At 44.3% G+C, this 27,214-nt stretch overlaps 1 protein-coding gene across 6 annotated transcripts in view; it reads right to left on the bottom strand.

The window, feature by feature from the left end:
- Positions 1-27,214, bottom strand: part of MID1 (midline 1) — a 343,241-nt gene that overhangs the window by 80,961 nt on the left and 235,066 nt on the right. For 5 of the 6 annotated variants that reach the window (XM_059386248.1, XM_059386247.1, XM_059386252.1 and 2 more), the window contains exon 2: positions 23,726-24,441. In XM_059386248.1, coding sequence (XP_059242231.1) covers positions 23,726-24,385 — 660 coding nt within the window. In that variant the 5' untranslated portion in view covers positions 24,386-24,441. The remainder of the gene's footprint in view (positions 1-23,725; positions 24,442-27,214) is intronic. The other variant, XM_059386250.1, reaches the window with a different exon arrangement.

The raw sequence follows: 27,214 nt of genomic DNA, 5'->3' as shown, positions 1-27,214 counted from the left end.
AATTAATACATTTTCAAATCAGACACATTTACTATAATTAAAGGCAGACTCCGGCACCGTATAATTTTGACCGCAAGAGAGGCTTTCACCAGACTGTGTTCTTTCCATCTCCAAAGAATGACGACAAAACGGTGCCTTCACATATACATATTCCCTCGGCAAATGTGGACTCTTTGACAGTTTCAACTTTCTCCTCTGTCCCGATAATATTCAAAGTTCAACCTCAGATCTTAACTCATACCTAAACTTCCGTCTCTCATTCCCACCTCCATCCCAGCATTAAGCTTTGACGATCCCTCGTTATTTTATTTTATTTTTATTTTTAAGGATTTTTATTTATTTGTCAGAGACAGAGAGAGAGAGGACAGGCAGACAGAGAGGCAGACAGAGGCAGAGGGAGAAGCAGGCTCCTGCCGAGCAAGGAGCCCGATGTGGGACTCAATCCCAGGACCCTGGGATCATGACCTGAGCCGAAGGCAGCCGCTTAACCAACTGAGCCACCCAGGCGTCCCTCCCTCGTTATTTTAAACTCAGCTTTCTTAACTGTATCATCTGCCCCTTTGAAATTTCTTTTCACTTTCGGGCGCCTGGGTGGCTCAGATGGTTAGGCATCTGCCTTCAGATCGGGTCATGATCCGGAGAATCTGGGATTGAGCCCCACGTCGGGCTCCCCGCTCGGCGGGGAGCCTGCTTCTCCCTCTCCCACTACTGTTCCCCCTGCTTGTGCTCTCGTTCTCTCTGTCAAATAAATAAATAAATAAAATTTTTAATTAAATCTTTAAAAAATATTTTCTTCCCACCGTCTAGTCTTTACAAAGGAGAACTGCCATTCTCCAGGTTGAGAACCACAACATCATCTTAGACTCTGACCTCTCCTTCACGCATTCTATCAATCCCTCTCTACAGCTGCTTGGTTGGTTATTAAAAGATCCCTCAGCTTTGCGCTTCAGCTTTTCCTTTTCTTCCCAAGGTCACCACTCTAACCATCTTCTTCCCTGAATTGTTGGTTTTCACTCCTCGAATTTTTGCTCAGCCAAGCGGGTCCACGCGTGGTCACCAAAGTAATCTTCCCAGCAAGTTGGTATTATCATAGTACCCCATTCTCATAAGTCCAAAAGCTGTCTAGTCTTGAAGGATCAGATTCAAGCTCCTGAGTTGACATGCAAAGTCCTCAAAACAAGAATAGGTTTAAGATTTCCCCAGTAGAAGCCAGCTGTGATGACCACCGCCCTGCGAAATGAAGACTGCGCTTCAGTTACTCCGTTTTCCTTGTTGGCCAATGACCACCATGCTGGTTGTGGCTGGTTGTGCCAACTGAGCCATTGGTTGTGCTTTCCCACCTGCCCAGCACTTGTTTTGTCCCCACCCCCCCCCCCACAATGGCATCTCAGAATCTAGCAGAGTGCTGTATGGGCAAATACAGGCACTAACAAATGCTTGCTTGATAAAAGAATACGTGAATAATATTAATGCAGCTAACGATTTCCTATCTATAACAGCAATCACACAGAGCCAAATCTGAATTCTATTTCACAACTGGACAAGATTAAATCATACGTTTCTGAAGACATCAATATATATTTGAAATATCAAGCCAGAGTTCACTATATTATAAAAACACTTTGATTAAATTAGTTTCAGAAACTGCTCTCCAGCCAAGGAGCTATCTACTAGGCAATGGATCAGGCAATAAATCTTAGACTCTATGTGCTGACAGGTGTAAGATGATTTATTGAATTGTAAGACAAGGAATTGTGAAGCGCCACTAAGAAAATACACACTCTCTTCCAATGCAACGTTATTTTACTCAACAAAAGCAATTTAGGAAGATATGGTACTATTAAAATAATCGCGAATGCTTCCCATACATCGTTAATTCTATATATTAAAAATAATCCAGGAATGAAATCATTAGATCGTGCTGCTGGCCCTAGATCAGACGGATGACTTAATAATGATCCATTTCCCCGAAATAAAGCTCACCTCTGCCTGGTAATAATCAGAGAATTTACACTACCTGTGACCGCCAACACTGCTTTACCCACACATTAGCCCCCTGATTTTTACCCTTTTATCTGGGTTTTCTTTGCAATGTTACGCTATTTTATGAAAGAAACCGAGCCACGTATTTAATTTTCTCCTCATGATTCAGCTTCATTATAACGGTCGCCTGAATTTTACCATTTAACCAAGTTCTTGAAAATGAACACTAACTATTTGCAGCTATAAGCTTCTCCAATAAACAAACAATCAAAAAATTTTAAATTAAAAAAAAAATAATGTACCTAGGGGGACCTTCATGTTGGTTTAACGGCAAATAACATCCTTTGGTGGTCAGGATACAAAGGCAAGTGGACATGCCCTGGAGAGGCTGGGATGATTGCACCACAGTGGATACACGAACGGCTTGGAGGTGTACCAACCAGAAAGGCACATTTTGTTTTGTCCAGATAGAATGATACTGCTAGAGAATTTGATACTCCTGTTCTTGGTCTCTAGCTCCCGAAGAGTATTCTAGCCCTCAACAAAATCCTAGGTCTAGGAAAGAGATCTCCTTAGGAGCCCACTCTAGGATAGGGTGCCAAAGAGATCTGATACTGGCTACAGCCAGTCCTTAGGGCCAGAGGGAAGCTGAAAGATAGTGGGTAGGTGGGTTACTGGCTCCTTGTGGAACATGGATTTGTTTGCATGAGTCTTAACCATTTAGTTCCTGAAACCTTATGGAGAAAATCTGGACAGGCAGTTATGGGACACAGAAACACCAGAATCCTGAGAAAGAAGTTAGGTGCTAAAGAAAGTTCTCAGCTCATACTGCTCTCATAGCTGTGCTGTGCAGCCTGAGAGTTGGAAGTATTTCAAGTTCTCTTAAATGAGCACTTGTGATTCTATCAAGAACTTTCTGGAAGGATCCAAATACTTGGTATTCTGACACTCTATGGAAGATACCGAAGGCAGTGGGCCTATTTATCTCTTTCTCTGTCAAAAACCTTAATTCTCTCCTCTACATGGCTGAAAAGAAAGGCCTTATTCCCGAGGCTACATTTTCTCCTCCGCCTGGAAAGCTGCTGTTGCACATTAACAGACAAAGCTAGTGGACAGCTGTTTTTAGATTACACACAAACAGAAAACACTGAGTTCAGGTGTTTCGCAGCTGGGTATTACAACTTCTCACTCTCTGAAACACTAGCTTTAAAACCAGAATCTGAAGAAAACATTCTTCAAAGGACTCTGAAGCAGGCTATGTGCATTTCATCCCTTTTGATAACCAATGACAAACTGAGACTGAAAAACAGGAGGAAGTTGTCAATTGACAAGCATTTTCTTTCCTCCAGTCCTCAAGTGCAATGTAAAGATCTGGCCACTAGGGGCGCCTGGGTGGCTCCGTCGGTTGGGTTTGTGAGTCTTCGTTTCAGCTCAGGTCATGGTCTCAGGGTCTTGGGATGCAGCCACAGGGACTCTGCACTCAGTGAGGAGTCTGCTTGAGGACTCTCTCTCTCCCTCTCCCTCTGCCTTTCCCCTTGCGCACACACGCTCTCTTTCTAAAATAAGTAAATATTTCTTTAAAAAAATTCATCAATAAAAGTGAGGCCAATCCATTTTATATTATTTGCATTCTGTAGTATCGCAAAGTGTTTCCTGAACACATAAGCCTGCAATTGTAGTTTGGGGTCCATCTCAAGAAGTACCCAGAAATGTAAAAGGAAATCACAAAAATGAGCTTAAAGCACAAAAATCCCAAGTGTGAATTTTCTGAGCACCAGTGGAGTAAATGAAGAGTCGGATAGAAGAATGTGGGAGATTGGGAGAGGGCGGGCAGTTTTCAGGAAGAAACACTTATTCCAAAGGCTTTTGGGACTCTCCGTAGCCAGGTATTTCCACTACATTTTCCAGGCCTAATCAGACTCCCCAGGACTGTGGTTCATTTGTTTCCAGGCAGCCGTTTTACCATTTGACTTAAAGAATCAAATCTATAACGGGACTTTTATCGCCACTAACGCGACCCAGTGTGACCATGTTCTCATGGCACAGAATGAAACTGGCAAAATCAATGGCCAGTTAAAATTGTTAACAAACCTCTGGATCATATCAATTAAATCCTTCATAGAATTTTCACCTAAATTAAACATTACAAATGTACAGCTGGGAGGCATGTTAAAAAAAAAAAAAAAACCCTCCACTGTATACATTACAACCATTAATGTATTTTGCAGATTTTTTTTTAGAGGCTGGGATGAATTCAAATTGACCATGTGTATGCTGTCTTTGGCAATCATATGGTTTTCCAAAACAATTATAAAAATTTAAAAAAATTTGCTCCTTGCTACTAGTGTATACAATGTCTCTATAGGGTACTTTGTGCTATCCCAATAAATACTCAGTACCTTACAAAAAGGTTGCAGGTCACTATTTATCAATGTCTGCCAGCTGTTAAGAAATGAAAGAGTCACCATGAGGGTCGGGGTGGGGAATTTAAGACTTAATTAATGTGGTGATTAACATCACAAATGGTGTCTAAACAAAATGCTGAAGAAGAAAAGGAATGAACTTGAAACTTTGCTGCTCAAAATACTTTCTTTCCTGCAACTATTATATGAGTCAATCATGAAAAATAAAATTTTTTAAATAATCATAGACTAAATATAGCATCCAGGTTTACTGGATAGTAACCTTTTTAAAAAAAAAAAAAGGTTTATTTATTTATCTGAGGTGGGCAGGGCAGAGGGAGAGGGAGAGAGAGACTTAAAGCAGACTGGGAGTGGAGGCTGAGGCCAGGTCCATGTTAGGACCTTGAGATCACCACCTGAGCAGCAACTAAGAGTCAGATGCTTAACCAACTGAGTCACCCAGGTGCTCCTGGAGAGTAACCTCCTTGAAGACAAAGGCATCTTTGTGCTAATACTAACCACTTCCCGTCTGAATACTGAGTAGGATCAATAAATGTCTGAATTGCATTGGAACACAGGGGGACATGGACGGTGGGGGTAACTCAAGTACCCCCATTCCATTCTACTCTGGACTCAAAACACTTTGAAGATACTCCACCCACTTCACACTGGAAGGCACCATCATAATTACATTTAAGTTTACTTTTCTTTTGAATTAAAGAAAAAGAACCGAAGAATTTAGTGCAATTCAATTACAGCTCATTAAGTGGAAGTCTTAGCTCAATGACCACGTCCCAAACACAGAATAATCTTCCCCATATGACACACTTGCTGGTATATAAAAATCCATAGTAATCGCCACACACCAAATTCTAAATACTTTCCATCCAGTTTGAAGTGTGTTAAGTACTTGTCCGCTCCAAAAGATCGACCACAAGTTAAATCCCAATACGTCTGACAATATTCGATTCTGGAAAACCAATGTTCACAGCCACACAAACTCAGCACTGGGAATGTCCTCTCGGGTTCTCCTACCCTCTGTGCGCCTCTCATTCTCCTTAAGTCACACTGAGTATATCTCATTCCAATGCACTTGGTCATTCTCCTACCCCAGCTAGAAAGGTGGCCTAGGATGAGGCGATGACTCCTTCGTTTAGAGCTGGACGAGGCGTTTCCTCTTTCCATACTGCCTCCTCATGAAATAGAAGAGTCGTGTTGGGAACAGTAATAACAGTAGTGATTTAGTCACAACAAAAAGTGCAGCCACAAGAGAAGGCAGTCACGGCTACAGTAGTCATGGTAACAGCAGCTAGCATTTACTGAGCATATACTGTGTGCCGAGTATGGGCATATTTTATCTCTAGTCCCCTTAATGATGCTACAGGCTGGCATTAGTACCCTGATCTTTACTCATGGAGAAACATACGCAGAGAACCTCACTTGCCCAAGTTCACGTGGCTTAGTGAACGCCGGAACGGAGCCCGAACGCCCAGCTCTGTTTGATCCCATGCTCGTTCTCCATCCCCACCCCCAAGACACACACTATCCGACTTCTGGAGGAGACGCACATCTTCATTTTCATGGCACCATCTTCTAACAAGGCAGTTCATTTCAGTTGCTTTTTTTTTTTTTGTACCCTTTGTAACATCTCTAGAAAATGCCTGTTCTGAGTATAGCAGCTTGTGCTGGTTTCACAAACTGAGACACCAAAGACAAGAGTTGGTGCTTCAAAGGGAAGGTTGGGGTTTCCAAGGTTACACTTACAGGAGAAAAGCCAATAGGCAAGACTCTTCACCGGAGTGGCCCTGATTAGAACCACGAGGATCAGCAATCTTAGGCGACAGTAACTGCACAGTACGGAAGGCCCTCTGCTTACCAAGTACTCAATTAAAAGACCTTTAAATTAGGAAATACTTTTCAACCATGAATTGAACTCTTTATCCGAAGACTATTCAGCAGAAGGGAAATATTGTTCTATTTTAGTATCCAATTCAGTCTAAATAAAACCGACTCTGGGCCACTGACCTGACTCAGATCTCAGAAACAGTAACAGGACTGCCCCCAACCTAAGAGTACAAATATATGTATTCCAAATCATTGTCCCCCCTAATTCCACAGGTTTCTCCCCAATTTTTATTATGGGTTAATTCTGATTTAGCTTGCTACCAATGACAGGGGCATCCATTTAGCCTGATGAAGGTCTGAATTCCAATTGGTAAGGAAATGTCAACAGATTAATTCAGACCAAGTGAAAATGACGAGGCCCTACGTAGTAAAAAGGCACCGTAATTCAAAATCCTAATTTGTAGACTTACCTAATTTCAAAGGTAAGTTTTAGATCATTCCAAATGTACGCCTTGACTCACTTCAGGATTTTAACAAGAAAAAAATATCTGGATATAAATGTGTTTGTGAAGCCCGAGGTAGAAAACATTTTGGAAAGCTTCAGCCCTGCTTTCTATAAAAATGTGGACTCCTGAGGCCAGATCGATTAGACTTTCAACACACAGTAGGTGACTAGGATACCAGCTGACAAGCTCCGAAGGGCAGTTTGGGAGTCTCTTTGGCTGCACGTGACTGAAAGAGGAATAAAGCATCATTCTTTACCCTTTGCTCAGTCCATAATCAGAGAAAGGTTCCTATTTTCCTTCAACGCATCTCATAATCCCTTTGCCAAAAGGAGGAAAGTCACGTCAATATTCAGATCACAAAATTAAAAGATAGGGAGACGTTCCCAGAAAACAGTTTCAAGGTGGGATGCGCGCCTGTGGGGACAAGATGATCATTTCTGAACGCAGGAGGGGGTGAGAGGAGAAAGAAACATTCGAAATAACGTAACTTTCGCCTTCCCAAACAAGGCTCGGGTAGTTTTCTTTTGCTGCTTTTAAGAACTTCTGTTTAGGGCGCCTGGGTGGCTCAGTGGGTTAAAGCCTCTGCCTTCGGCTCGGGTCATGATTCCAGGTCCTGGGATCGAGCCCCGCATTGGGCTCTCTGCTCAGCGGGGAGCCTGCTTCCTCCTCTCTCTCTCTCTGCCTGCCTCTCTGCCTACTTGTGATCTCTGTCTCTGTCTCTGTCTCTCTCTCTGTGTCAAATAAATAAATAAAATCTTTTAAAAAAATAAAGTAAATGAAAAATAAAAACTTCTGTTTATCACTTTGCAGTCACGATGCTCCTACTTATATTTTCTTAATTTTTTCCTTTGTTAGCTCTGCTTGGCAGCATTGGCTGCTGGAGTAAACTCTGTATTTGAAAAAGCTTCCACTTTAGATTTCCAGAACTTAAAAAAAAATACTGAATATTGCCAGTGCATTTTAAATGGAACTCCCAAACAATAGCATGTCCTACATGGACTTCCCATGGGAGTTGAAGACTTTACAAGAGAAATGGCCAAGACCCATGAGGCTGCTTCCTCCATCCTGCCCGTCTGGGGCACGCCTGAGAATGTTCTGGCTTTATGCTCTCTGCTCGTTGTCTTTGACTGCATGGAATTTATTACTTAGGAAATATTTTTAAAGTATTTTTAAGCAATAGTTATTCTTTAAGCAGTAACAGCAAAAACAAACAAACAAACCAACATTTTGAAACACTAAAAGGAAGAACAATTGCTTTACTTTAGGGGAAAAAACAAGTTCTGAAATGTTGTGGTTTCACGAAAATTATCTTCAGTTCAGCAACTCATAAATCATCCTTCAAGGGGTCAGTGGCGCTTAATGACCACACTCTGTCTTCTTTATAGCTGGGCTGGGTTTTGGGTTTTGGGGGTTTTTTTGGGATGATAGTGGGAAACAAACCTATTTTTTACAACATTTTCTATGCCTGTTGTCCATCCCACAAAGACAACCTCAAGTGTAGAGCTTATCTGGATAAGGATCGGCTCAACCTTCAGCAGCTGTCTTATCACCTAACACTCCCTTGTCATAAGAAACGCATGGGATTAACTCCTATCACTCACCTTCTAGAACACTCTTTTGCAACACTTTTTTTTCATAAAATCACTTAGGGCTATGTAACTCTCAATAGCACAGGGAAAAATGATTCTCCCTGAGCCCTGAGAATCAAAGATGAAGGCAGCAGTGAAGTTTTAGTAGCATGGAGTAAGCCAAGTGGAGAAAGCAAACTTCAATACAGCTGTCGTCACATCTGTGGGGGGCATTGCAGAGAGGGGGCATCACCGGAAGAGGGCACCATAAAGGGGGCGGGGGTCATAGAGATGGATAAGGGACACTTCCTGTGGGAAACAAATTTCATTTTGTTTCACCATCTCTAGTGTTTATCCATTCAGAGAAATCAATGACAGAAACCCATTTTATCGTTGTAGATACAACTGATTTTTTTAAGCACTTTTATTAAATGTATTCCTTAGACACAAAATAAAAGAGATAGAATAATCTTCTCTGAAAAATACAGACAAGTAGGGGCACCTGGGTGGCTCAGGTCATGATCCCAGGGTCCTGGGATCAAGTCCTGCATCGGGCTCCCTGCTCTGCGGGGAGCCTGCTTCTCCCTCTCCTATTCCCCCCGCTTGTGTTCCCTTTCTCACTGTATCTCTCTCTGTCAAATAAATAAATAAAATCTTTAAAAAAAACACGGACAAGTAGGTAACTAACAAATACAGGTAAATCAGTCTCCAAGAAAAAAGGCCAGACTCAATGGCTTTTGAACCTTCCAAGGAACTCATTTTTATGAGTGCATTTTGGAAGAAGTGCTCCGCAAACAGCAAAACAGACCAGCACTGTGCTCAGAGCCAAACACATAACTCTCCACATTAATTGTGATGGCTTCATTTCCTCTGCCTTGGCCTTACTTCACAGTCACTCCCAAGGCCTCCAAAGGAGGCACCTCTAGCTATTTGACTGAATACTCAAATTTGCTCAGAGTTATTCAGGAGAAATCATTTTCTGACTTTGCAGATGAAAATATCTCTTGGATAGAAATCGTGTTGACTGGCCTATTCCTTTAGTAAAACAGAGACACTGTGACTATTATCATCATCTTAAATTTGATAAGTATTTTCAACACAAAGACCTCCTATCTCTGGGCGGTAGGCTAAGTACACGAGGAGGCCTGTGTTAACTTACAGAAGGGTACTTATTTAACTTCCACACAAACTGGGTGTGTTTTAGACCCTGCCTCAAACAGGAAGACGACATCAAATGGAAGAACATTTCCCGAATGCTAGTCTGTTTGTGGTCTGGCATATGGATTTCCACTCACCAGCTGTGAGTGGTCTGCGACCGCTCACACTAACCAGCTGTGAGTCCCAAACCAGGGGGCGACAAACTTGAGCCCGTGGTCCCAACTGACCCGCCACACCCCCCAATGTGAGCATTGTCTGTGCTGCTTTCACACTAAGGCGAGTTGAGTGGGTTCCAAAAGAAGCCGGATGGCCCACAAAGCTAACAATATTTAGTAGCTAGCTCTTACGGTGTTTGCTGACTCCTGCCTTGATAAATTAACCTGACCTCAGTTTCCCCATTCATAATTGAGAGGCTGTGCAAGACTGAACTTTTTCTAGCAAGGTTGCATGTTAGAATCCCTTGGGGTAGTTTTTGGAAAATCCCAGGGCCCGAGTTGGAACCCAGACGATCTCGTTGCACTGGGCTGGGCACCCCACTTAAGGTGATCTGTGTGCAGCCAGGACAGGAACCACGGGGCTAGACGATAACAAAGTCCCCCCCAGGTCAGGGCTTCTGCGATGTGCCCCTCTTGTGGAATAAATCGTGTCGGCCTGCAGGAACAGGCCCCTAGAAATGAGGTGGGCATTGACGACTCACGTCTGAGTCCAAGACTCACATTCCAAGCCTTCGATCTGAGAAGCTGAGAATCAACAGTTTTTGCAGAAAAAGAAGCAGAGCTCTAGAAATATAAACAGCTCCTTTGGAAGATAGACTGAAAACAGACTAATAGATTCACTGAGTAACTTCTAAACTGTGGAAATAATTCACCTTGAATGTATCCCAATTAAAACTATTATACATCAAATGTAAGCCACTTGGGGGAAAAAAATCTCTCAGCCGCCAGCCTGTTCTCTGCAGACTTCCCGCTTGGTCAAAAGCCCCGGGCTGTCTCCGACACAGACAGCCACACCTGAAAGGTCGCCCCGAACGTGAGTCTCAATGACTCGGAAATCTACGGGGATAGCGGATAATGTCAAGTGCACCTCAGTCATATTTGAGGAAGGGATTAAAGAATATTTAATAAGTTTGTGGAAGTTTAAATATTGCTGAGACAGGCCGAAGGACGGCCTGTGCGGGCCCAGACTGCTCGAGTTGGGCTGGGGGCCCGGGGTGGGGGAATCCGCCATGCAGAGAGCCTTGGGGCGCTGCTAGCCAGCCACTCGGGGCGGCCACAGATGGGGGAAGCGGGATTCTGCGAGGCTGAGTTTTCCCCATCTCCAAAGAGATTTGGTTTTGGAGGTCACACAGATAAGTCAACGTCTCTGAGAGCGAAGCTGAGCATTTCCCTTGGTGTCACTAAGAAAGACGCTTTGGGTCGGGGCACCTGGGTGGCTCAGTGGTTTAAAACCTCTGCCTTTGGCTCAGGTCATGATCCCAGGGTCCTGGGATCGAGCCCTGCATTGGGATCTCTGCTCGGCAGGGAGCCTGCTTCCCTTCCTCTCTCTCTGCCTGCCTCTCTGCCTAATTGTGGTCTCTGTCTGTCAAATAAATAAAATCTTTAAAAAAAAAAAAAAAAAAAGACATTTTGAGTCAATCCAAGGGTGTCCTGGCCCCGGCATTTGGGGCCGGGTGATTCTCTGTTGTGGGGGCGGGGGGGGGGGCGGTGGTGCTGTCTTGTGCTGACCTTGACCCCCCAGATGCCAGCATGGGCCCCCTTGCCTCATGGGTAGCCAGAATGAGGCAGTTGTGGACTGTTAAATTTACCCCCTAAGCAAATCACGATTTCTTAGTATCCTGCCTCAAAGTGGAATTAAAGAGAACTGTTCTGAGGCAGCAGAGGACAAAATCTACACACAAAAAGTATACATATACATACTAGTTAGTTTATCCTACCCCTTGTGAATGACAAATGTTTCATCACCTCTGCCTGAACTAATAAAGTTTAAAAAGAAAAAAATCAAACAGTCTCTTCATAATACTTTCTCGAGAGAAATCACTGGGGAGCAATTTGTAGTTTCAGAAATGAACGCAGGGACCTGAAAGGCAGTGTTTCACTTGCTTATGTATTCAAAATTCAAAAGAATGGCTGGTGGGCTAGGTATGGTTTTCCTTTTTTATCTGATGGGCACTTTCTACCAACACAGTGGAGACTATAATCTGATTAAATTATTATGGGCTGTTCCATTTGTTTCAACAAGTAGTTACTACTGATAAAATACCTTGTAGCTTTCAAAAACGCTGTAGTCATTGAAAAATGAGTAATCCAATACAAAGGGGCTGTGTAAGATACAGTCACCGGGCTTGAGAAATGGACAAATGGCTGGGCTGGGAAGGCTTGTGCCCCGAGAATGTTTATAAAATAATGCCAAATGCTATGTAATTAGGAAGGGGGGCTAAAGACAATACAGAAAGTCTGAGATAAGGGAATTTCATTAAAAGCTGAGCTCGAGAAACCCTCAGGGAGCCTAGTGTTGGGTCCTTTCAGAATAATGTGCAATCAATAGAGGAAGGGACAGAGAGATTGAGGAAGGAGGTTATGCACTTGTCTTTACAGCAACTTTACATCATCTGGCTTCTCAGAAGAACGTGTATTGTCCTGATTATGACAGAAAGAGGCTTAAAATTTGGAGTAAGGGAGGACAAGATGGAAGTCTTCAGGGAGTAACAATAGGAATGGAGCGGGGAGCCGCGATCCTTCGTCCCGGGCTTCTCAAGGACCAAGTGTTACAGGATTTCATCCCGAATTATTACCTCCTGTTTTACCAAGGAGCAAATGAGGCTCAGAGAAGTTAGTTTTGCTTTTTTCCTTCACCTAAATGCACACAACTTGAAAACTGCAAGGCCAAGCCACAAGTTGCCCTCCGACTCCGATCCCGTCTCAGACTTGCTGACTCAGAATCTGCATTGAATCACAAGACCCCAAGTGGTTCCCATGTACATTTGTGTTTGAGACATTCTGGTCTAAGAAATGAATTTAAGCAAGCCTACAATTCCAACTGAGAAGCAATCGTGGAGAGAGGAATGCATAATAGATCAAAAAGCTTTATTAACAAACACAACTAACATAAAAATGGTAGTGACCATTTTTATTTGCAGCCGTGCTTTGCCAAGAATAACTAAATATGAATAAGAACTCAGTGAGGTCTCTTAAGAGAGTTGAAATGTCAAATTCGTAGACTGCGACTCTAAATTTACATTTTTAACCAGGGCAAATAAATCACCACATTTCAAGTGATGAAATGAATTTAGGGACCGTCAGGAGATTCGTTCATTCCTTCATTTAACACCTACGTATGAAGGAGCTGGTGAGTTTTGAATAACTCAGCATTACTATAAATACACGGAAATTATTCCACATGGATTTTCATATTCCAACTTTCTATCAGGATGGAAAACAGATCATCTTCAATCACAGTCACCACGTTCAAGGAAATTTCTTTGCTCAGTCCAGGGAGCCCTGGTGTCAAAAGGAAAGGCAAAAGTGCTTCATCTCTCCATCACCCGAGCTCTTCTTCCTCGTCACTGCTTCTTCTGAAGCACATTTGAGCCATCGTTCTTTCAGTCTTCATCATAGGTGGTGATTCATTAGGGGCAAAATGGGCTCCCTGGGAATAAGCCCCCAAACTTCTCTAACCATGGTTATGTTATTTAATTTCTTGTGGCCTCGTGCTCCACATGATTAAAAAGGTTCCTCGGAACCAAGCTTCTCCCACCCACTAGATTCTGGGCTAGACACTCGGCCCTACATTATCTCATTTAATCCCCCGAGATCCCTAATGAGCAGGTATCATCATACCCACACGGTTGTTCCAAGGATCAAATAATACTTGAGAGTGCTTTGCAAACTATCAATCTGGAGATTTACCAGTGCTAGTCATCACTCCCGGTAATAGCTGCTCCTGGATGTTGAGTCAACAAATACCCTTGAACCACATCTGAAAGCAACTTAAAGCAGCATCTTGAAGGCTCACTCCCTCTCCCTGCTACCAGCCAGCCTCGGCCTACAAGACTTTCTTCTAGAGGCGTGGAGGCAGCATGATGGCCTTGGAGGACATCCCCCTCCAAGCTCCTCAGGTGGGGTTTGTACAGGTACCCTAGGTCTCCTAGATCTTCCAGAGCTCTGGACAGCCAGGTCAACGATCAAAGGAGAGAGAAATAAACCTCCCTACCATGCCAGGATATTCAGCCTAACGCCCAAGTTCATTAAAAAAAAAAAAAAAAAAATCCCGCCAGCTGGCTTGGCAACACAACACCACTTCCTCCAGTTGCTTCTCACAATGTCTTCCTACACATGGGTCCCTTCAGAGCGGAAATGACGTCAGCCGCTTCCGAGCCTGATATTTACCTGACCTGGGAGCGCTGCTCAGGAAGGACACGGAGACCTCTGAGGAAAAGCACGTGAGAAGCGCTAGCAGCCCAGCCCGTGAGGAGCAGACCTTTAATAAGAAAGGGCCTGGCCCAGATTTTATTACGGATCGGAGCCCTCAGCTTTTGCTCTGACCTGCCGCTCCAAGGAAATGCACATTGCAAATGTTAGTATGTGGCTGCTGGACGGTGTTTTCCCCAGAAATGTGTTTCCCCTTCAGCTTTTGGAATTAAGACAATTTCCAGACAGCGACACCAAAGTCAGCGATTTCTGATGACCAATCAGATTAAAAACTATCTCACGGATTGACTTTCATAGAATTCTTTTCATAGTCCTTTTATACACTCCTATCGTGTGTTATAATTACATCTGGACTTATCTTAGTTATTCATTTCTGCATTCCCAGAGTCTACCCAGTACTGATCTCATCACCTACAAACAAACAGTCATTGGGTGAATAAATAAGGATTCTTTTTTTTTTTTTTTAAGGTACATTGTTTTTTTATTTATTTATTTATTTATTTTTAATTTTTTATTTTTGATAAACATATATTTTTATCCCCAGGGGTACAGGTCTGTGAATCACCAGGTTTACACACTTCACAGCACTCACCAAATCACATACCCTCCCCAATGTCCATAATCTTTTTTTTTTTTAAGTAGGATTTGATAAAGCAGATGGGGAGTAGAGATCATCTATAAAGGCACAAACAGGGTAGAAGCTTTTCACGAGTCCCGTGTTGTTTTAGTAATAATAACCTAGTTTATACCGATGTGAATAAAAACCCTTATTTTCCTGATTCCCCCCTCTCCCGCCACTAGGATGTAAAGACGATATGAGGGAGGAGGCGGATGACAACACAGCTGCCCTATGCATTCTGTCCCAGGGATGCAGAAGGAGAACACTTAAGAACAAGTTCAGGGTCACTACAATGCAGGGGCTCTAAGCGTCTCAAGCCTTTCCCTTCTGCAAGCCCCTGAACTCCAGAGCCTTCCTCCTCTTCCAGCCCTAACCAGGGAGACAGCTGCTAACAGAGCCCAGGCCAGCTCGCTCTGTCCCTCCTTCACCCACCGAGGGCAGGCTACAACAAAAAAGAAAGCTGGCCAATGGAGCTTGTGACGGGTCCGAGCTGCCTGCCCGTCATGTCACCTATATTCGTCTCATCTGTCTCTACGTGTCTGTGAACGCGACAGTCATGGCAGACACCTCAGCCAGCTTCTCTGTCCTAGGAAATTGCCACAAGGCCTCCGTCAACACCTGTGGGGTTGATTCCATCAGATAAAAACCAGGAGTGCGAAAGACTAGCTCATTCACCACAGACTGGACTTCAAAATGGTGCCTGTTCTTCAAGCCCTCTCTTTCAGTCTACTCCTCACTGCTTCTTAAAAGTTCATTTTACTACCTAGCTTGGTTTCGAGAGAAGGACAAATCAAAGTTTCCACCCAATTATAATTCCCCTGAAGGTTGTTCAGTTTCCCATGTCAACCAGAAACACAAATCGACCCTATAACCACTGAGTAATTTATGATACTGTCAGGAAATCCACTATTGGATTACACCAATGAAGCCTTTACTGTAACAGTAAATGCCCAGATATAATAATACCTCACGCTCATGGAACGCTTACTATGTGCCAATCACCACGGTAGGCACTTTACAAGCATTTTCTTTTTTGATGAGAAATGCAAAATGTGTTTCCTCTGTCAGCTGAAAAGCTATCCTCACGGGTATGCAAAGACTTTAAGTATCATGCCTCGAAGTCCAAAGCATCAAGTGAGTAAGTTTTAAGTGGATTTTGTAAATGCGATTTTATCAGATTTTTCCAGAACACTTACGTCACCTATTGAGAATGAATAAAATCTTTAGCCACATTCAATTTCTCAGGCCACTCACGTCTTCTTTATTACTCATCCAGTATCAAAAAGAAGGACTTAATTCATGTCAATGACATGGAAGGAAGGAGAATTTTGAATATCTCAGCCTTAAAAAACCGGACTGCTCAGTTAATGTAATTTCTGCATATTCTACTAGCTTTAACTCTGGACCCACCAAGATGAATCACATTCTTTCACAACTTTTCAACCGAACTCAAGTACCATGCACAAACAGATACTCCTCACTTACACTCACTCAGCTTGTATATTTAAATAAAATTAAATTGTTATCTGTATATTAAGACACTCAGGGAAAAAACTCCCCTGAGGGAAATTAATGAGCTCATTTAAGCTGCAATTAACAGTTCATTTGTTTCCACGTGAGCATCCTCTTCTCTGTGGTGTCCCTGAGGGCACCGGGGTCCATCTCTGAACCTGCCTCTTGACATGAGGTCCAGCCCCTCAAGACAACCCAGCCTACACTGGTGCAGCAGTAAAAAATAACGACATACGGATGTCTTTTTTTTTTTTCTTAAGATTTTATTTATTTATTTGTCAGAGAGACAGAAAGAGAGTGAACACAAGCGGCAGGCAAAGGGAGAAGCAGACTCCCTGCCACGCAGGTAGCCCAATGCGGGACTCGATCCCAGGACCCTGGGATCCTGACCTGAGCTAAAGGCTGCCGCTTAACTGACTGAGCCACTCAGGCATCCCAGCATGAGATATCTTAAAGCAGCTTTTTGGTGGTCCTAGAGGCATCAGCCTACATCCACGATGGTGGCTTATATTCAGGCCAGTTTTGTTCCAAAACACTGTAAAATCACCGTATTTAGTCTCAACGCCTCAAAAGGAGCCTCAGGGATGCCCAGAGCACTGAGAGGCAAGATTCATGTGCTAGCACTGGCAGCTGCGGCAGGAAGGAGCGGAAGACACAGGACAGACTGGGCCACAGAGTGGCTGTGTCTAGACCTGGTGCAGGCACCTCGCTGGGTGCTCGGCGGCAATGCCTGTGACTGCTCTCAACCCGCAACTCCTCATCTGCAGAAGGGGGATAAGACAAGGGGAGCACCAAGGTTGCTTCTGGCTCTAAAACATTACTTAGCTGTATTAGCAGGCATTCGGAGGCTTGAACGGCACCCTTCTTTGAGTGACTCAAAGAGTCAGAAGAAATTAGCACACGTCATCCCCCGTGTGTCGCGCTGCACCAGGAAAGCAGAAAAAGAATCACATTGATGCCTGGATCCAAGAGCCAAGCGATGATACCTTCCTGTTTCTTCCCGGGCAGGATGCTGAATCCCCACCGCTGCATGTTTCTGTTGACAGTGTGGTGGGTTTTGAGCTATGATACTACTTCACCTTGTCACTTAAAAAAGAGACCATAAATTGTAAAGAAATGTGAATGTCTTTTCCCCCTCTATTTCTTCTGTGGACGCGGATAGGTTCATTTGACCTTACCTTGAGAAAATATGCATTTCATCAGCCTCTCTCTCAAAAACAAAGTCACTTCAGTGTTAACCACATAGAGAAGAGTAAAAATGTCCCCAACTCTTAGGTAGGCATTCAATGGCTTTCAAAATCTCCCCCAACATGATTCTTCCAACATTCTCTCTCCTGGCCCCTCAGTCGGCACCCCGGGCTCTAGCCAGCATTGTCTAGAATCTCTAAACCATCTTGCAGATTCCTGCCAACAGGTCTCTGCTGGCCTCACTACTGTGGAAGGCCTCTCTCTACTTTGATGCATAATCCACCGATCTGTCATGGCAGCTTAAAACCCACCACCCCGAAGCGAGGTTTCTTGTCTACTCAAGACCAGTCATCTCTTCCTCCTTCAAATCCCAAAACATACGTCTCTAACCCATCAATTCTGGACACGTCCATCAACAAGTGTTTATTCACTGTTCTGCCTCTGCCCTTTCCCGGGGGCTTTAGAAACAAAACGACAAAACACATTAAAGCAACAACATGGACCCTTATCTCACAAATAATACAAGCTATATTACAAAATAATTGGAAGGCGGTCTTCCTCCCAAGTCCATACCTTACCCATCACACCACCCCATTCTAGCCCCTGGTTTCCAAGAAACACTGTTTTGTTCTAACATATATTGCGGGCTTCCTCTGCTCTAGGCATGACAGTGAGGTTTATGTAAAATATTTTATTTTGTTCTCCCAAGTGTCTATGCAAGTAAGTACATCGTTAGCTCTGTTTTTTGAACAATAAGCAATGTACCCAAGAATTACATGTGTTTACACAGCCACATGACTGTATACTTATTTGTGTATTTTCCAGAACTCGTCAAACTTACTGCAAATGATTCCAATGATAATAAAGCATCAGGCAAAAATACCTTCCTCTTTGCAGGTGAAGGAAGGGAGAGGAGATTCTTCAGGGAGAAGGGTGTGGCCTTAAGCTTACTGTTAAAAACTTATCCTCAGAGATGTTTTCTTTTACTCTGTGTATCATAAATCCTTTCAGTACCAAATGAAGAAAATTCAAATACAGGTTTAACATAACTTACAAATACTTGGAAACCATATTTTTATCGCAAGGGGACTTTAAACATACACTGCAGATTGAAAGAAACACAAGCAGAACTGCATTTTGAAGGGCCCAGTTAGAACTGGTGAGACCCCATATAACCAAAACATTTTACAAGACATATGTCTGACTCACCCACATAGTACACTGGTCTGTGGCAAAACGTCATAAGGTATAGCTATATTTTAGATTAAAATCTAGCCTGGAATTATTGTGAACTGGTTTGAATTACTATATAGGGTTGCACAAGGGATGTCATGTGAGATAACAATAAAAAAGAATGACTAATCCCGGGGAATTTACAGACATCTAGCAAATTCGATACTGTTTTCTAATAGGCTTGGAATGGTGGTGCAACGGTCCTTTTCTGGGAAGCCCTTCTCCAGCGCTTGGGTGTGGGGTTGGTGTCCCAGCTTTGGGCATGCTGGGCCTCCCTCCGCCACCAACAAACATTTACATGATTGGAATTCTCTACTAGACTACAAGTTCCATGAAGAAGGAGACTGTGCCTGTTCATTTATTCAGCATCTATGAGCTTATTATTTGGTGGCCTGTTAAAAAAACCTACATGCCACTATCGCTGGCTGGAGTATAAATGAAACAATGGGTACGGTGGGTCTCCCAAGTGTCCCTCACACGGTAGCACGAAACCCACGTGAACACCACTTGTTGAGACTCAGTTTATCAAAATTCACACCATTCAAGCCAACAAAGTGCAATATAGATCACAATACTGGTTGGCGTCCAGGTGGATAAAATAAAATATGCTGTAATAACTGGTTCTGCTCTTATTTAGAAATTCTCTTACAGAATGTTTCTTCCTACAGAAGGATGAATACCTACACCATTATTATGAATTCAAGTTTTCATGCAGGGTTTGTAGTCGATCACCAGTCAAGCAGCTGACAAGAATTTGTAGAGAATTAATGATCCGCGAGCCCCCATGGTCAGTCTTAGGTGAGTGATGGGGTTGTATGAGCAAAGGGCTCTGCCTAACCTTAGGCAATAAAATCCTTGATGGAGGGAGAGTATGTGCTCAGTTGACTAGACAATTAGGTATACACTGAAGTCAGTAACGGCTATGGGTAGAATTGTGCCCCATCTCCCAATTCACATGTTGAAGTCCTAACCCCCAGGACTTCGGAACGTGACCTTACTCGGGTACAGGTTCACTGCCAGTACACTTAGTTATAATGAGGTCATACCAGAGTACAGTGGCTCCTTCCTCCAATATGACTGGTGTTCTTTATAAAGCAGGGAGATGCAAACACAAAGACAAGCACACGAGGAGAATGCCAAATGAAGAGACGAGAGGAGACAGCCACCTACAACCCAAGGAGAGAGGCCTGGAACGCAGCCTCCAGAACTGTGAGATAGTTAAGTATCTGTCCTTCATGTCACTTTGTGGTCCCTTGTTACGGCGGCCCTAGCAAATTAATACAGTGCTAAACACTAAATTCCTCTCAGGGATCAGGGTTTCTCAACCTGGGCGCTATGGACATTTGGGGCCGTATAACTCCCTGTGGTGGGGGTCCAGCCTGCACAATGGAGGGTGTCTAAGCATCGCCAGCCTCTATCCACATCAGGGATACACCATGCAACACACACACACACACACACACACCCCTTTTCACTGGAACCTGTACTATATCGGCTACTATTTTCAAAGAAGAAACAAGTTCTAGAAATTCTAAGGAAAGAGAAAAAAAATGTCTAGCCAAGTATCCACTAACAACTTTCCCAAATGCAAATAAAGCACACGACTTTCAAAATTATGGAACCTTACAATCTACAAATGAAACCCAAGAGCAAATGCCTCTGCTTTACCTCCAGATGAAAAGGACGACGCAGCAAGGTGGAGCTTTCATTGGAGCCTTTATCAAATGATGACAAAAGTCCAGTGGGACGCCCCATCGAAATGGGCATAACACAAATGAATGCCTGGAGCCAGCCTTGGGAGTCACAAATGCAAAACAATGGCTTGGACCTTCACCGTCAGCTAACTTGAAGTGGGGCTATGCCAAAGTTGAAGGGCAAGGAAAGGTCAACTCTTCTCGGTTTCTGTATTTTTATAGGTATAACTAGAGAAAAGAAGCAAGAGCCCCAACATTGTATGCTGGGATGGAAAAAAATGGAATTACTGCACTGTAACTCCTTGAAAACTCTGTAATACATTCTACTAAATTCTCTTCTACATTCTATGGTTCACGAATCAAACTTTTAATCCAGACTTGAGGATTGAGAACCTTCTTAAAATTCAATTAAAATGATACAAGCAGGTCCACATTATGACATGCATTTGGCAGGAAGACTTCTTTTTATCTTAAAAGTGAGTGCAGGAAATGCTGGTTTAATTTTCTCTTTGCTTCAATATTTTATGAGTGCCTCCCAATGCCTAGTGTCTCACAGCACCAGATTACTGACACGGCACTATTTCAGATGACATGGAAGATTTTATTTGCATGAATCCTACGTGTTGGAATTTTTATGCCCTTATTTTTCTTTTGTGCCCGGAAAGAGAGTTGTAATGTACAAAAGTATATTCCAATTCTTTACATAGGCACGTGTATATATACTGAGACCTAATACGAGTAAAAGTGACCCCCAAAGTTTAAGATTAGTGCGAGAAATAACTGTTCTTCATAATCACTGAATTCCCATCTTCAAATAATGGACCTTTTTTTTTTTTAAGGAATTTCTTTTTTTTTAAAGATTGTACTTTTGTTTCTTTGTCAGACACAGAGAGACCAGGGCGTGGGGGGTGGGGGGACACACAGGAGCACAAGCAGCAGGAGCTGCAGGCAGAGGGAGAAGCAGGCTTCCCACTAGCAGGGAGTCCGATGCAGGGCTTGATCCCAGGACCCCAGGATCATGACCTAAGCCGAAGGTGGGTACTTAACCGACTGAGCCACCCAGGCACCCCCAAATAATGGACTTTTACTAACACAAGAGCAAACACATTTTCCAAAAGGAGACACCTGCATCCTTACATAGCCAAATAAGTGTAGCACCTCTACCATCTTCCCAAGGAAAGTACCCTCACATTTCTCCATGCTTTATATTTCCACATCATCACAAATCTATTTCTGTCCGAGATGCTAAAGCCACAGAAAAAGACACAGAACACATTCAGTTGTTCAGACCAAACTAATAATTAACAGAAAATACCTTTCCTTGCTTTTGGTCCTTTCGATATGCTATTACTTTCCTCAAAAATTAATGTCCATGTTGTACTTGGCTTTTAAATAAACAAAAAGCACATATGTTCATAAATATGTGACAACTGAGATATCACAAGACGCCCCAAATGTCAATATATTCTTATGATCTTTCTATTCTAACTTAAGTGGCGTGTTTTAGGACAAACATGCAGTGCTAGCAGGTTACCTGTTTAAATGCTCATAAGCACATTTTGTGAAATGATGGTAAATAAATGCTCATAAACATATTTTGTTGAATGGCTGTAAATGTGCTTTGGTGTACTAGGTGCTGTTTATATGCTTCTATTTCTGTAATTAGAAGATAAAATATACTGTACTGTTAACTGTCAGGCCCTCTGGTGACCATATCGACAACCGCTAACCCACAGGCTTGATCAGACAAATGCGTAGGGCTCATAATTGAAGAGTTTCATTTTCATCACAAAAGCCTAGAGCATGATAGCATGTCCTCATAAATTTGAAGACGTTCTGTAAATCATTAGTAACTCCTTTATGATAGCCCATAAATAATGAGCAGAACTTGGCTACCAAGTTTAAATATCAAGTCTGAAGGTTGCTGAATACTGAACATCAATCACTGGGGCGTTTTAATGATCGGTCATTAAAAGGCAGTGTTAATCCAGTCAAAGGAACATTTTGAGGGGCAAGGAAAGGACCGCCGTCCACCACGTTCACATTTTGGAAAACAAAAAACACCCACGTCCACTCATCTTAAACATTCTGCCGGCAACCGAAAAGGGGCGGAAATGATCATCTCGGTTTCTGAGACAGACTGCCATGTCAGTTTCCGAAGAATATCGGAGGCACAATTCCCACACGCGTTGCCTCTGCTCTCAGTATGTGTAGAGGTGTGCTTTCGGCTAGGGCTGCGCACTACGCTAGAAAACCAGTCGGCGTCCGTCTCCCCTTGTCCCCAGCACCTACATCCTCGGGCTTAACTTCCTCTCCAAGTTCACAGATGGGTACCAACAGTCCTCGGATGCTTACAAGTGACAGATGCCGCCCAGGTGAGGCTTTTGTTCCCCAAGTGACATTCAGAAGCCAGATTCACTCAGCTCACCAATTTCCCTCAGCATCTCAAGAAAGAGCCCGACCACATCGCAGGTGTGGTCCCTTAATCCCAGCGTCACAGAACAAACTCTGAGCTCCCAGGAAACACAAGCACCCATTAGCGCGCTGAGGAAAAGTGATAGGAACCGTTTGAGAGAGGGGTCGATGCGCCCCGAGTGGTAACACTCTCACTCACGTGATTCATTTTTTTGTTTGCTCAACAACGCGGTGTGTGTTTTTCCCGAGAGGAAGGGCTTCGATATATATTTACTCAAAGCCCTTAATTTATACTTCCTTTCCTTTTAATTGGCGTCTTGTGATCTAAAATTAACCAGCGAGGGCAGTATCTCACTATTAGAGCAAACTCTCGGCTGAGTTTGCCGTAATTAGACCCACCATCGCCTGAAGTTCGACAGACATCTGGAGACCTGACTTATTTCTTCCCTGGTGCATTCTATCCATATTTAGAGAGTGAGATTTTTAATCTGACATATAGTCATATTAATTATCATTCCCCGTGCTGGAGTTAGGATAATAATTTCATGTTAAAAGTGAAGTTCAAAGAGCCTCACCTGTGACGTTACCAAAGAAAAAGCCTACACGAAAAGGAATTCCTTGCCCAAACCCGAGATGGTCAGAGCACTCGAGCTCACCAATAAGCCGGATAGCATTCACACAGGAAATACAAGGTCACATGTCCTCTAAAACCCCACATTTGCTGTAGGCATTCCTCCCTCTGTCCTTCTGTTTGTGCGAGTAACTGGATACAGGTACAATTCGGGTGAAATTAGCTTTCCTGAATGAGTGAAGAAAATAAATGCCCCCCAAATGCCCAAAGTCAGATTTTTATCTGCTATCCCTTCTTTCCTTCTCCCCGCCCCCTGCCCGCTCTCCCCCTCTCTCCCTCAGAGCCCCTGCAGGGACTGAAAATGACCCAGATTTAAATTCGCCCTCACCCCGCCAACGCTAACATTACAAGCAGCAGTCCACTCTTACAAGATACCCTGATTGTGCGACATTTGCAGGCTGCCAAAAAAACGTGCTAAAACTAATCAGATAACAAAGGTGAAGAGAAAACCTTCACCTGCCGTGCAGCTAGCAGCGAATACACGTTTTTATTTCCATGACATTTGCTGGCACAAAGGGGCTGGCTTAAGGCGGATCGGACTAACCTTCAATTTGTCATAGCGCTCGCTCAAAGCTGCCACCTGATGATCTCGGTGCCGCCCAACCAGTTTACACAAGGCACAGATTAACTGGTCATCGGTCACACAGTACATATTCACCTTCTCATCCTCGTGCTCCAGGCACATCAGCCCCCGGATGTGTGAGTCCGGAATTGGCTCAATCAGACGATGGCCCGTAAAGGGCTTCTTGTTCGGGTGAGTGGCTTTCAGGCACTCATCACAGTAGGACACTTCACAAGTGACACAGGTCTTCACAGCGTCCTGGGCAGGATCCTGGTCACAGAACTGGCAGAGAACTTTCTCGGCGGAGGTCATGGTGTTGGCGTCGAATGCCCGCTCCCGGCGGGTCTCGCTGGGGGAGTTGGGCCCGCTCACGGAGGCTTTCTGGAACCTGTCGATGATGTTCTGCAGGGTGACGTTGCGCTTGAGTCCGTCTAGACCTCGCTGGCTGAGCGTGATGACATGTCGGCAGGTGGGGCACTGGAAGGCGGTGATGGACTCCACAGACTCGTTGGTAGCGCAGTGCGACACCAGGATGCGGTGGGCGCAGCTGAAGCAGAGGCTGTGTGCACAGGGCAGTAGGAGAGGGTCCTCAAAGAGCTCCAGACAAATAGGGCAAGTCAGCTCCGACTCCAGTGTTTCCATCTTCAGGCGAAGCTCTCCTGGGTCATCAGCAAAATCCAAGGAAGCTGATCAGCTATCTGGAAACAGAACGTAAGATTTGATTAGGCGCGAGGGGGTCAGCCATGGGGAGCTGTCAGCTTTGAATGCATCTCAGAATAATTCCAAACGCGGGTCATGGGAGGGTAAATGTGTGTACATTCCAAATAATTCTCTTTCTATTCGCTGGGGGAGTGAGGCGGGGAGAAACACCCTAAGCCAGCGTACCAACTAACATTTTCTCAAAGTTCCTGTCACCAAAAGCAGCAAAAAGCAAAACAAAACAAAACAAAAAACCTCTTTTTTTTTCGCAATTTGGTTTGTTGAAAGGTCTTACTCCAGACTGGCAAGTTATTGAAACTGTAATTTCCATAATTTGTATCTAATCACAATAATCTCATTGTGTCACGGCCAAGTTTTACCTTGTGTGGAGAATTAAAATGTAGAAATGTTAATTAACGAACTAGAGTCTTTCATGACTTTGAATTGATGAACTTGCATGTGAATAAGTTTATGCTTCTGAAGGACTTTTTACTCTACGATACCACAGCAGGCTTCAGAGAAGTAGAAAGGCGCTTCTTGTGGAAATGGGCATGAAATGTGCATGAAATCCAACGCATGACTTCAGCGGAAATGATAATGCTTAAATAGGGGATGTCAGCTTCCAAAATATATTCTTGCAGAAAAACACTGACTTTCACGGAGATGACTGTGATCGAGGCGATGTTTTCTGGCATGCCTTCGTTACTCTCCTGAATAATTCTATTGTTTAATCCTGCAGTGGGATGTGGGTGGGCAGAGCGAAGCAGAGAAAAATATCTGCGGGCCTTTTCAGTGGCTGTGGTGAGCCTGGGTACCAATGACTAATAACGATTTAGTTAATTAGGACAAGGATTTTCGTGGCCTCAATATTCATTTGAGAAGTTATTAACCAGGCTCACGGCTGCAGTGTAGGCAGCAGGATAAATAAAGTAGTCACGTTACTCTGGGGAGGCTTGAAAGGGCTGCTGAGGGACCCCGTGCAGCCCTCCTGGCCCAGAGAGTTCCATCAAAGGCTTGTCCCTATAGCCAGCGACAGGCCGGGCCGGCAGGAGGTCCAGCCTCACACCCAGAGCCTGGGGCTCGAGCTCCGCCAGCTTTGAGCTCCCCACCAGGCTTGCCTTCGGGTGGCCCAGCTGCACGCTCCCCATGCCATGAAGACGGGCTGCTGCTTTTGTGAACCCTTGCCTGCCTTCCCTTCAAAAAGGGCAGGAGAAAAGAATCGCACACAAACCCCGCTTCATTAACGGGGAAGAGGCCTCGCGCTCATTAGCAGGCCTGGGAACCAAACCTCTTTGAACCTTCTCCCTCTCAAGACCATTAGCCGAGGTCTGCGGAACTGCGGGCATATTAGATGCAGCCCAGTGCCGCCTGTGGGAGAACAGTGCAGCTCACCCAGGGGAACGCCAGGCTCCAATCACTCTCGGGGGGTCAGGGGGGGTTGGGGGGGGTTCGTGGGCCTGCTTGATGGGAAGGCTTCACATCCACAGCTACCGTTCAGTGATTCCGACAATGGGCCTTTTTGTAGTCACACCCCTATTTATTTACAAACTCGCGATTTCCAGAACGTGTTGCCCCTTTCTGAAATAGCATCCCTCAGAAATACCACGTGGGGCTTTGGTTAAGCTAACGCTCATCTTGCCATCAACCGAACGAACGGCAACTGATCATTAAAAGTGTCAAGTGCGTGCTGAGTTTGTTAAAAATTAAAGAGCTGCTGGCTTCATAGAAGCCTGGTATCTTAAAGAGATCTTCAGCCATTCGCGAATATTAACTACACGAGAGAGAAGAAACAGGCAGCTGAGATTTGAAATATGAAAGCTTGCTCACGTCTTCACAACCCGCAGCGGCAACCGCAGGGCTGCTGTGGTATGAGACCTGCCATCCCCACTCGGTCCTCCCCACCCCTTCCACGACATGGCTTGGATGAAATTGAAAGGGTCTACCTATTAATCATTATTTTGGTTAATCGTGGAAAAATGGAATTTTCACTAAATTGAATTTCTTCTCTCTTCCCATCGGAAGGAAGGGAAGAGAAGAACTTTAAGGAAGAACTTAAATTAAAGGGAAGCCATCGCCCTTTGGGTCTGCTTTGTTCTCAGGTGCACCAAGAACGCCTCCCAATAGATCCCCACATGGGGATGAGCCCCAAAGGTGTCTGGAGAGTGGGGAGGACTGTATTTTTCTGCAGGTGCCAGGATGCCATCCCAGTGTGGTGCAATCACAATTTCTAGAGGTGATTCCCCTGCTGACCCCACTGGAAACGCTGACCTCTGAGTCAAGAGACATTAAGAGAAAAAAAAAAAGAGAGAGAGAGAGACATTAAGAGAGCTGGCCCGAGAAGCCGGAATCTGGCACTCTCGCCAGATCGTGGGCCAGCCAACATCATGCCTCACCTGGGTTATCACAACACCTTTCCGAATGGCTTCCTGCCTTCTGCTCCTCTGGCCCCCACCCGCAATCTTTTCCTCTGAAGCCGAAGATCCTGTTAAAACGTGACTGAGCCTGCCTCTTCTCTGCTCTCCCCTCCAGGGGCTTCCCATCTCACTCAGGGAGCAAGTCAGCAGAATAAAACCAGCCTCAGAAAACAGACTCAGCCAGTGACCTCATTTCCACCCACGCTAGCCCTTGCTCTGCTCCGGGCACACGGCCTCCTTGTGATGCCTGGAACATGCCAAGCACGTCCCATCTCCCCCTCCCAAAGCTTTTGGAATCCACGGGACTCTCTGCAGCAGTGTTACCTCCTTGTGAACCCACATAAAACCGATTCCCCCT

The sequence above is a fragment of the Mustela nigripes genome, chromosome X (assembly GCF_022355385.1).
Source record: "Mustela nigripes isolate SB6536 chromosome X, MUSNIG.SB6536, whole genome shotgun sequence".
Taxonomy (NCBI): domain Eukaryota; kingdom Metazoa; phylum Chordata; class Mammalia; order Carnivora; family Mustelidae; genus Mustela; species Mustela nigripes.
The sequence above is the reverse complement of the archived record's forward strand: the minus strand, read 5'-3'. Positions and strand labels throughout refer to the sequence as shown.